Source organism: Aquarana catesbeiana, linkage group LG09 (assembly GCF_042186555.1).
Source record: "Aquarana catesbeiana isolate 2022-GZ linkage group LG09, ASM4218655v1, whole genome shotgun sequence".
Lineage (NCBI taxonomy): Eukaryota > Metazoa > Chordata > Amphibia > Anura > Ranidae > Aquarana > Aquarana catesbeiana.
Window position 1 is genome coordinate 52450459 of NC_133332.1, and position 12588 is coordinate 52463046.

At 42.7% G+C, this 12588-nt stretch overlaps 1 protein-coding gene across 1 annotated transcript in view; it reads left to right on the forward strand.

Moving 5' to 3' along the window:
- LOC141108907 (atypical kinase COQ8B, mitochondrial-like) overlaps positions 1-12588 on the forward strand; it is a 70912-nt gene that overhangs the window by 54995 nt on the left and 3329 nt on the right. Inside the window, exons 9-10 of the mRNA XM_073600876.1 lie at positions 215-356; positions 530-637. Coding sequence (XP_073456977.1) covers positions 215-356; positions 530-637 — 250 coding nt within the window. The remainder of the gene's footprint in view (positions 1-214; positions 357-529; positions 638-12588) is intronic.

Below are 12588 nucleotides of genomic sequence, written 5' to 3' on the forward strand. Positions count from 1 at the left end.
GCCGGTCCGCAAGGGGTTAAAGTCTTATATTGATTAGGGCCATCATCCCTGCAATGATGAGAATTATTGTGCATGCCAATACTGTATACCAACAGCAGTTCTGATCCCACAAAGGGACATATTTCTGTTATTGGTTCATTTGCTGGTCTGGACAATTCTCAGCTGTTGACTATCTTTTGAATTCAGTTTAAATATGTTAATCTTTGCTGTACAGGGAGCTCCTTAGTGACGACCCCTTCTTCAAAGTTCCTCGGATGATAGACGATCTTACTACTAAGAGGGTGCTGACTGTTGAACTGGTGTCTGGGGTTCCACTTGACCAATGTGCCGAAATGGACCAGGAAACTCGTAATAAGGTAAGGCAAGCAACTCATCGGTCTTCCCATAGAAAAATCTTGGAATGAGCCATCCTATTCTATTCTTGTCACAAGGTTCTTATGGGTTTTGATGTGCATTTCTCTGTACTAGTGATGGGCAATTTTTAAGTTGCAATTATTCAGTGCTTATTGTTATTTATTTATTTTTTTAGATTTCATACAACATCCTACGCCTTTGCCTGCAGGAATTATTTCAGTTCCACTTCATGCAGACTGATCCAAATTGGTCAAACTTTTTATATGATGCCGATATCGACAAGGTGAGTATGACACCCCATATAGGGGAGGCCAGGTTAAGTGCTGCGTGAAAGAAAACAATCATTAAGAGCCCTTTCACACTGGGGCGGGGGGCGGCGTCGGCGGTAAAACGCCGCTATTGTTAGCGGCGTTTTACCGTCGGTATGCGGCCGTTAGCGGGGCGGTTTTACCCCCCGCTAGCGGCCGAGAAAGGGTTAAATACCACCGCAAAGCGCCTCTGCAGAGGCGCTTTGCCGGCGGTATAGCCGCGCCGTCCCATTGATTTCAATGGGCAGGAGCTGCTGGCAGGACTTTTTTTACCGTCCTGCCAGCGCATCGCTCCAGTGTGCAAGCCCTCGGGGCTTTCACACTGGAATGAAAGCAGCGGCACTTTCAGGGCGGTTTGCAGACGCTATTATTAGCGCAATAGCGCCTGCAAACCGCCCCAGTGTGCAAGGGCTCTAATGCTACTTACTTTCTCATCTGTTGAGGGACACAGGAAGTCCTAAATTGTTGGGTAATACTGCTGCCTACAAGAGGATCGGACACTGGCAAACAAACTAGGCCAGCTTCTCCTACCTCCAGCATGCCTCAGGTTTATGATTGTGTCCTAGGAGAATATCATCTTTCTTCTTTTGTGGTATGGTTTAAAAACCGGGGGGAGTTAGTCCTTAACCTGGTTTTTGGACCATGCTACATCCAGATGCTGCTAGACTTGATGTTGTGGGGCTAGCCTGGAAGTAACCTTCGGGCACTGGGTTTCCAGACTTAGGTTTTACTCAAAGTGGTTGTAAAGATAAAGAACAATTACAGCCAGCTCCTCTGTTCTATTATTCTCTCCTACACTGTGTACATTTAAAAAAAAAAAAATGATGCCTGTAAATACCTTATTTTTGATTAGCGCTGCACAGTTTTGGCCAAAATAAAAATCACAATTTTTTTGCTTAGAATAAAGATCACGATTCTCATGGCGTAACATCTTTCACATTGTACAAGAAAAATTGGGCTAACTTTACGGTTTATTTTTTTTTAATTCATTAAAGTGTATTTTTTTCAAAAAAAATTGCATTTGAAAGCCTGCTGCGCAAATACAGTGTGACATAAGATATTGCAACAACCACCATTTTATTCCCTAGGGTCTCTGCTAAAATATATATATATATATATATATATATATATATATATATATATATATATTTATTATAATGTTTGGGGGTTCTATTCAGTGCACTTTTATAGCACTGATCGCTGTATAAATGCCAATGGTCCCAAAAATGTGTCAAAAGTGTCCGATGGGTCCGCCATAATGTCGCAGTCCTGATAAAAATCGCAGATTGCCGCCATTAGTAGTAAAAAAAAATAATAAAAATGCTATAAATCTATCCCCTATTTTGTAGACGCTATAACTTTTGCGCAAACCAATCAATATATACTTATTGCGATTTTTTTTTTTTTTTACCAAAAATATGTAGAAGAATACATATCGGCCTAAACTGAGAAAAAATTAGCTTTTTTTAGAAAAAAAATGGGCATATTTATTATAGCAAAAAGTACAAAATATTGTGTTTTTTTCAAAATTGTTGCTCTTTTTTTGTTTATAGCGCAAAAAATAAAAACCGCAGAGGTGATCAAATACCACCAAAAGAAAGCTCTATTTGTGGGGAAAAAAGGACATCAATTTTGTTTGGGTGCAGCGTCGCACAACCGCGCAATCGTCAGTTAAAGCGACGCAGTGCCGAATCGCAAAAAATGGCCTGGTCATTCAGCAGCCAAATCTTCCAGGGCTGAAGTGGTTAAAAGGATGGCGGGGTTGGGCAGGAAGAGATTAAAGTGCAAAACATTTCATATTCCTGATATGCACCAGCTGTACCATGTACTTGTATGAGAAAGTCTCCTGTTCTCTTTGTATTGCTTCCTTTATGTGAAATCCCCGGTGTTCCTGCCAGTCCCTCCGATTTTCTATTAAAAACTGACCACTCTAAGCGGAAGAGCACAGCGTAGTCAGTTCTCTAGCTATGCTGGGAACTCAGCTTGCTCTCCTCCAATGATCAGACTTGTCCTGACACGCCCCCACCACTGGGAAGCTTAGTGTGCTGCTGCTTCTCCTCCCCCCCAGCTCTTATGCAGCTGAGAACAGAGGAAATGTGATTATTTATCAAAAAGGTAAAAAAAGGTATTGATAATGTTTTTTATATCTATACACAAATATTTTGCCTTTAAATTCTATTTTAAACTGAATGGGTTGATCGTGTACAATCACTTTAATGAATGGGTAAAAATCTTTTGATTTCTACACTCTTCCAACTACCGCACTGCATATCTAGGTTAGAAGGGAAAAACATCTTATTTGGTGTATCACCTTGCATGATCTTATACAAAAATCCGTTGAATAGCATCCTTGAAAACCACACTGCAACACATGTCACGGTGTCTGGCGAATCGCACTTCTGTAAAATGCGTAAACAAAGCTTTTGTCATCTGTTTACAAACAAAGCAAAACCTGAAAGAATACATTGCTGCAGAGAGACAGCCATCATCTGCTGAGATGGAGGCCACAGAAGAAAGAATAAGCTGGCAGAGAGGATCAAAAGACAGACACAGACCCCCTACATAGAGAAGTGATAGCACTGACAGCTGATCAGGAGAAGGCTTCAGGATACAGAGAAAGACAGAGAAAGACACCACCTGCCATACACAAGACTACATGGCTTCCCCCCCGGGATTACATGGAAATTCCCCAGATTGATGGGTAGATCACAGCTAATGGAGGGGGTCACAACAACAACCGCCAGGCTTGTTAGCACTTATTGCACCTAAGCTGCCCATAGATGGGTAGAATATTAAATGAAAATTCTTTGAAAAAGAATGTTCTAAGGGTAGATTTAGACATGCGTCAAAATCCCTCTTCCCTCTGAAGCCAGATCCAGGTGCGGATAGACCTCCAGAGGCTACTGACAGGCGGCGAGGAAGTGATGCCTTGTCTCCTCACTGCTGGTTTTAACCCCTTTTTGCCAATTGAGGGGCGTTTGCGACACTTCCCCATTGACTTGCCACCTGCCAATCACTACATGTTAAGTCAACTATGCCGTGTGCACAAGGCGAAGCAATGTGGCCGCGGCATGTAAACATCCTATTGCAGATTAACCACTTGCTTACTGGGCACTTAAACCCCCCTCCTGCCCAGACCAATTTTTAGCTTTCAGCGCTGACGCACTTTGAATGACAATTGCGCGGTCATACAACACTGCAATTAAATGAAATTTTTATAATTTTTTTTCACACAAACAGAGCTTTCTTTTGGTGGTATTTAATCACCACTTGGGTTTTTATTTTTTCCTAAAAAAAAAGACAGAGATTTTTGAAAAAAAAAAAACATGTTTCATAGTTTGTTATAAAATTCTGCAAACAGGTAATTTTTCTCCTTCATTGATATTCGCTGATGGGCACTGATAGGCTGCACTGATGGGCACTGATGGGCTGCACTGATGGGCACTGATGGGCTGCACTGATAGGCACAGATAAGGCAACACTGATAGGCACTGATAAAATGGCACTGATGGGCACTAATAAAATGGAACTGATGGGCCCTGATGGGTGACACTGATGGGTGGCACTGATAGGTGGCACTGATGGGCACTGGTAGGTGGTATTGATAGGCAGCACTGGTGATGAGGCACTGATTGGTGACATTTATAGGTGGCACTGTGGGCACTTATAGGTGACACTGTGGGCACTGATGGGTGGTACTGTGGGCACTGGTAGGTGGCACTGGTGGGCATTGGTAGGTGGCGCTGGTGGGCAGAGAAGCCTCCATGACCGGGACTGATGTCCCTCTCACAGCCGCCGGTGACCGGCTTTTTTTTTTTCTCCTTACGCTACCAGCGTGAGGAGAAAAAATAGCCGATTACCGACTCTGTTTACATCACATGATCAGCTGTCATTGGCTGACAGCTGATCACGTGGTAAGGGGTTGGGATCGACCCCTTACTCCGATCTGTGATCAGCCGAGTCTCATAGATTCGCTGATCACACAGCGCACCGCGCACACCCCGCAAGGGGGCACGCAGGCCGCTCGAGCACGGTAGAACGTCTATGGACACCCTCCTGGCAAATTAGGTCCGCACTGTAGCCGTCTTTCGGCTATAGCACGGACGGGAGGTGGTTAAGAAGGGGGCAGTTGGTGAGCAGCAAAAACGCGGCTCAATTGCACATTTTTGATGCCCCCAACTGCAAGTCTAAACGAATCTTAACGTTTTCTAATTATTAGTGGGGTCAAATCAACATTTGTTTTTGACCACAATAATGAGAAATTTCGAAAGGGCAGGATGGAAAATTTTTCTCGAACAAACACATTTCTAATTGTGTATGCGGTTCATTCATTCCAAGATCAAATGTTAAAAGTGAACAAAATCTTTGGAATGACATACAAATGTTCGGAGATTGTTCCTCCAAATGTTTCTAAGAATTTATATTTGAAATTTTATCCATCTATGGCCAACTTTAGAATGTTGTTTAAGTTACGTTCTATCTTGGACGACTCCTCCCACCCACTCCACAATACGCTGGTCAGTCTGCGCAGTACCATCAGTGACAGATTGTAACACCCACGATGCACCACAGAGCGACACAGGAAACCATTTTTGCCTATAGCGACCAAGATATATAATTCTTTTCTGTGAGGGCTGGAGGTGAAGATTTAATTCTGGTTGTTTATGATCAGGGTTTTGTTTTGTTTTTACAGTATGTTGTAGAGCTGCACGATTATTTGTTAAGAATCGTTATCGCAATTTTTTTCCCCATTGCGATCTTGACAACGTATTTCCCGATTGTTTCTTCACCTACGTGACCCAGCACTGCGACCCACATGGCCACTTCATAATCCTACAGGGACAATGGCAGTCACAGGACATTACCCTATGCACTTTGTATGCCCCGAATGTCAAACAACACAGCTTTCTATCCAGGGTGTATGCCCGCCTCTTTAAAACAGCACCTAAGGTTCTTGTAATAGGGGGCGATTTCAATCTTACCCACTCATCTTACACAGATCGCCAGACGGTGGGCCCCCAAACAACCTCGCCTAGAGTACTTAGGGACTCGAGACTATTCAGGCAAATCTCCAGACGATATGCGCTCTTTGATGCGTGGAGGGCTCTCCGTCCAGGCGATCGACAGTACACGTTCTACTCAGCCCCTCATCGCACTCACTCCAGGATAGATTACTTTTTTGTTAATAACCACACTCTACAGCTCACCCACAAGACTCAAATTCTCCCGATCTCATGGTCTGACCATGCCCCTATCCTGCTCACCATAGACCTTGATACTGCCTTCCGTAGGCCTTATAATTGGAAGCTTAATACCTTCCTCCTCCAACACCAGCCCTCTCTGACAGAATTAAATTCCACTCTACAACTCTATTTCAAAGAGAATAATAACCAGGAGGTCTCACCCACCACGCTCTGGGAAGCCCATAAGGCGGTTCTCCGAGGTAAATGTATAGCGCTCTCCACAGCGCTAAAAAAAGACGCCCTAACTGCAAAAGTGAAAGCGGAAAAAGAACTTAGAGTATTGGAACACAAGCTCCAAACTAACCCCACAGTACCTTTACTTAAAAAAATAACTAACCTTCGTATGACTCTTAGGGACCTGGCCTTAGGTCAGGTAGAGAGGGCCTTGACCAGACTAAAACAAATGTTTTATGATAAGGGTAATAAGGCCCACTCTCTTCTGGCCAAGAAACTCCGTGAACGCACCCACATGCTATCCCCGAATCAGATTAAAAATAAAAAGGGTCAGCTGCTATCCCACCCAGTGGACATTGCCCGAACTTTTGCAGATTTCTACAAAGACCTGTACAACAGCCCCGACATACCCAGTAACCCCCCTTCTCCAGACCTGACTCAAAAGATACGACAATATTTAGAACAAAGCGGAATTCCACATCTCCAATCATCTGACCTGCTATCGCTTAACGCACAGATATCAGAAGAGGAATTAGAACTGACTGTCAAAAACCTACCATCCCATAAAGCCCCTGGCCCAGACGGTTTTCCCTATGAATATTATAAGGCATTTCTCCCTCAGCTGCTTCCCTATATGTGTAAGCTGTTTAATACCTTTCTCCATGACACCCCCGTCCCAGTAGACACGCAGAGATCCTTTATCACCCTAATTCCCAAGCCAGACAAAGATCCAGCCCTCTGCGCCAATTACAGACCTATTGCACTCCTGAACTCGGACCTGAAAATTTTCACCAAGCTTTTATCCAACCGCCTAAATATGATTCTTCCGTCACTGATCCACAAGGATCAGGTGGGGTTTGTCCCACTGCGGCAAGCAAGTGATAACACCAGAAGGGTGATTGGCTTGGTGGACGTGGCGGACAGGGAGGGCTCCGCCTCCATGTTACTGAGCCTTGACGCCGAAAAGGCTTTTGACCGTTTGGGGTGGCCCTTCCTGTTCGCTACACTGACCCACATGGGCTTCTGTGGACCCTTTATGCGAGCGATCAGGCATCTCTACTCCACCTCCTCCTCACAGGTCAGAACCCCCTTTGCACTATCCACACCTTTCTCGGTGGCAAATGGCACCAGACAGGGGTGCCCACTGTCGCCCTTACTATTTGCGCTGTGCGTGGAACCTTTGGCCGCCTCGATCCGGAACAATCCGGACATACGGGGGATAGTGGTTAGGGATAGGGAATTTAAGATTTCCCTATTTGCCGATGACATTATCCTTACACTGACCCAACCTCATATCACCCTCCCGGTCCTACATGGGGAATTAGACAATTTTAGAGCTCTCTCAGGCTATAAAATCAATCCATTAAAATCAGAAGCCTTACCTTTACATATCCCTGAAGCCGAACTCGCACTTTTAAAAGCCAACTTCCATTACAACTGGAAAACGACCGCTCTAAAGTACCTGGGGACCTATATCACCCCAAAATATGACACCCTATATCAGGAAAACTTCCCTCCCCTCTTCCGCTCTATCAGAGCTTTACTGACACAGTGGAAAAAGCTTCATATCTCCCTTTTAGGTCGTATAGCCTCTATTAAGATGACCATCCTCCCGAAGCTCCTATATCTTTTCCAAACCCTTCCTATCCCTATACCACTTAAACACTTGAAAAAGCTCCAGTCAGACCTACTCCAATTCGGAACTATAAAAGGCATAGGATACCGAAGACAGTAATGCTGGCGTCACGCAGAGAGGGAGGACTAGCTTTCCCTGATATTATTAAATATTATCAGGCTGCGCAATTGAGAGCGATAGCCTCATGGTTCACTCAAAAATCATATAATAAATGGACTGAAATCGAAAAGCTTTGGCTAGCTCCAATACACCCGAACAACCTTCTATGGAGTGCGGTGGCGGAGGTGCCCCCCGGTCGGATGCTGGGCCCCATGTCATTGTTACGACGGACTTTGCGTACACTGGCCCGACCTCACAAACTGTCCTCAGAGAGATCACCACTGACCTCTTTTATCTGCAATCTTAAAGTGCCAGATAGCCTTACACATCAGATGTCCTACCCTTGGTCCTCTAGAAACCTATTTCATTTCGGAAGTATAGTGGAACCTAGAACTCGTAAATTATTATCTTTCTCAGAATTACAAGCAAAATACGATTTGCCAAAACAGGCATTCTACGGATATTTACAAATTAGGCACTACGCACTGACTATAACCTCGAACTTACAGTTCTCTCCCCCATCCTCCTTTGAAACCATAATATTAGAGGGGAATGCACAGAAAGGTGTCATATCGGGAATTTATAAGATTCTAAATGCCATCTCCCTAGAGGAGCAGGGAAAACACTCATACATGCTTAAATGGGAGAAAATCCTTGAAGAAGAACTACCTTTAGCACAATGGCAGGCGATCTGGAACCAAACAGCAAAGAGTTCAATGTGCACCCTCTACAAGGAAAATGCATACAAAATTTTGTTCTTCTGGTATATGACCCCAGATGTGCTTCATGCAATTTTCCCCACTAGCTCAGACCGGTGTTGGCGATGTCAGGGAGCAAGGGGCACCCTCATACATATCTACTGGGAGTGTCCATTGATTGCCCCCTTTTGGGATAAGGTCCAGCATCTATTGTCCCACCTTTTGGAACTGCAGGTTCGAGCTTCTCCAAAGTTCTTTTTATTAGGACTGTCACCACTCAAACTTCGCACACCATATAAGAAATTAGTAAGGCATATACTCACAGCAGCCAGATGCCTAGTAGCTCTAAACTGGAAATGCCGTTCCCCACCCTCTCCTGAAGATCTTTACTCCAGAATTAAAGATGTTGAACTGATGGAGAGAATGACGGCTAGAATGCAGGACAGACTGGAGGCACACAATGGGGTATGGGAGCTGTGGCATCTCCGGGAGGACCCACCATGACCAGGTACCAACCTTACTCAGATGGCCTGCTTTATATTTCCCCCCCTCTCTCCCTCTTTCTCTCTTCCTTTTCTCCTACTCATTCTTCTATAATACAGTTATTAAAGATTTGAGTTCTCATAAGCATTATTCTACATTAATGTAATTGAATTAACATTCTCTACTTACAAAAGGAATTGCTAGCAGTTAAACAATGAGATATCTTTGAAACTTAATACGAATTCAAAACCTCTATATCATAAGTATATGTGTGATTGTGGATAAGATATGTTGAATAATATTAACAACTTTCCATGCTCCTTTATTCTGTATCGCAACCAAGAATGATAACAATAATAAAAACTGTTATTTGAAAAAAAAATAAAAAATTATAATTTAAAACATAAACTCTGGTCTAAACAAACATTCCTCTATGGTTTGCAATGGCAAAAATGTTTGGATATCTAAGGGGGTCCATTAATAAAACATTTGCACAGCCTCTGCGAATCACCCTGCCATATGTTTAGTATACAGTATGTATTTTCTATATTCATCCATTTAGAGGCCATAGTGCCTGGCTACTAAATGGATAGTCCTGGGGCACCTTGGGGTGTTGTAGGGAGAGGAATGATGCACTGTGCTCTTGTTCCTTCAGGGAATCCTTCTCTTTGCATCCTGGTGGTCATGGTCAGAAAGACAAAAAGTAATGGGAATAGCAAAATATTACAAGTCACCAGAACAAGAGATAAGGATACATTTTCCAGTGGGAATAACTATTTTGGTAACAACTGTTTAAGAAGGGAATTCCCCTAACTTTATGGAGATTTCTGTCACTTGTTGTATTTCCAGGACAGGAAGTAAAGGAAAATCTTCCCACTGGAACAAAGACAGCCAAAAATAAACTGATAAGGGGTTCAACCCATTCCTACTGTAACTAAAACAACAAAAAAGTGTCAGGGTATGCATATATTTTATTTATGGTGCCACAAGCGTGCAAATTCTTGTCAGGAATATATAATGTACAAAGTGCAGGGCACAGTAACAGTGTCCAGGGTATATAATATACAGAGTGCAGTGGTATGTAATGTACAGCGTGCAGGAATATATAAGGTACAAAGTGGAGAGCATAAGAAATTTTAATTTAATTTAATTTTTAATTTAATTTAATTTAAGAGATTTTGGCTGGAGCCACATCCGAGACATGCAATACAAAAAGACTGCGGGACCAGATATGCTAGAACCCGCCTAATAAACCAGACTTTAGAGGCTCAACATAGGAGACATCAGATTAAAAAATATCAAATTTTATTGTACAAAATTTCATTTAAATGCATATAAACAAAGGCATATAAGCCTAAAATTTGATCCACAAGTAATTGTTACAAAAGTGCTCTACTAACTACCGGAAGACAATTTTTGTAAATAGTACTATCTACAAAAATTTCTTTTCTGGTAGTTAGTAGAGCACTTTTGTAACAATTACTTGTGGATCTAATTTTAGGTCTTATATGCCTTTGTATAAAATTCATATAAATGCATAAAAACAAAGGCATATAAGGCCTAAAATTAGATCCACAAGTAATTGTTACAAAAGTGCTCTACTAACTACCAGAACAAAGAAAAAAGAAAGAGAAGTGGAAACCAACCAGAGGTATATGTGGAACCCAACACTCTGTGTCACATCCTAAAAAAGAATATGTGGAAAAAAGGTTTAGCCCCAAGGATATTGCGGACACAGAGAGAAGTACAATGCGGGTATACCCAAAAATTGTATAAAAAATATAAACTTTATTGATACAAGGATTATTTACAATACAAAATAGATGTACAAAAATCACCTAAAAACAATCAAATGAAACACTTAACATTGGAGATGAAACAGCCGCTGAACTTGGAGCACAGCACAGATCAAGACAAGAAGTCAGACTGGTGGGGCATGTATACCAAGGTACCCAACATGTTTCGGAGAGCAAAAGAGGGATTTTTTTAGGCATGTATATTTCCTTCTTCAGGGATTAAAACAAGCGTGCTATTCCATTTCTATTGAGAAAAAGATATATGGAGGGTAGTATATCAATGATGTAATAACATATATAAAAGACCAATTGGTCATAGCAACAATATGATACATGTAATAAGTAGAGTAAAAATATCCTGTACTTACATATCGGTGTTTTAATTTAACAGTACACGTTAGTAGACAGAGCGTCAAGCCTTGGGTATTACTGAGCTGTATTTCCAAAGTATATTCATGTATTTTGGGATAATAAGAAAATCACTCCCATATAGTTGAAATGCAAGCTGGAAAAATAACAGCTATGTGAATGAGAGCAGGGCAAATAGTTGCACCAAAGCGGTCCAACAAAGCTCACGGGATATCCTTAACAGGTGGAGACGGATATCTGATGAGAAATAGAACAAAAAAGTGTGTAAGAAAAGAGAAAGGAGAATAATATGGCTACATGTATTAGCAGTCCTCTATTGGGCTAAGTAGACATCAATATGTCACCGCCCATAGAGAGACATTGTAATGTAAAAGTACAAAGAGTAACTGAGGATAAAAGGGAGGTAGGTAATTGCCAATATCTGTAGTTGTGATGTAGATGTACATTCACAGAGATCCCTGGCGTTTCCTGGCTGTGTAGCCATGACTGCTCACACACACAGGCATATATACGCCCAGTAATCACAAAATAGCCAATCAGAGCATTTTATTGCTAAAGTGATGAAGGGGGAAGGAAAGAGAGCGGACACAGGTGGCAGGGATCGTCATCTGACGTATCCCCAGATCACCTGTGCCGCAAGTCCAATCCTGTATCTGTCTCCAATGGGAATACCCTGGGCCGATGCGGTGTCCGGCGCCACCACATTGCGCGGTGACGTCAGACGTCCAAACGGCCGCCGGTGTCTTGCCGAGAAAGTTCCCTCGGCGGATAAGTTCCCCCCCTGTACTGCAGGGGGGGAAAGGGTAACAGCATAAGTTAGAGGTGCTAAACCAAACAGAATTGTAGACCACTGGTGGTTTCAACAACTGGGGGGCTATGGCGGGTATCTCCTACCCAAATTAGAGCAAAGAAAAAAGAAAGTGAAGTGGAAACCAACCAGGGGTATATGGGGAACCCAACACTCTAAAATATTGGCACCTCCTGACATTAGACCCCGCAGTGCAACCTCATGTACCCTTAGCTCCCACTATAACATACAGACGTGCTACATCCCTAAATGACTTATTGGTCAAAAGTGAGTTCCAGGGATCAAGGAGGGGAGATCCCTGTAAAACAATGGGAACGTTTCCCTGTGGCTCATGTACATATTGCAAATATATGGACCACAGGAGAAACATTCACTTACCCAATGAAATGCGATTCACGCCTAAACACTTTTCAAATTGTCAGACCAGCGCAGTTGTTTATTTATTAACATGCAGCTGCAACTGCTTTTATGTGGGCAAGACTGTACAGAAATGATGGCAAAGATTATATCGCCACATCAAAGCCATGCAGACCAGTAACCCCGATGTACCCTTGGGCAGACATGTCCTACAAATCCACAATGGCATTTGCCCCAAGATAAAAGTATTGGTCTTAGATTGA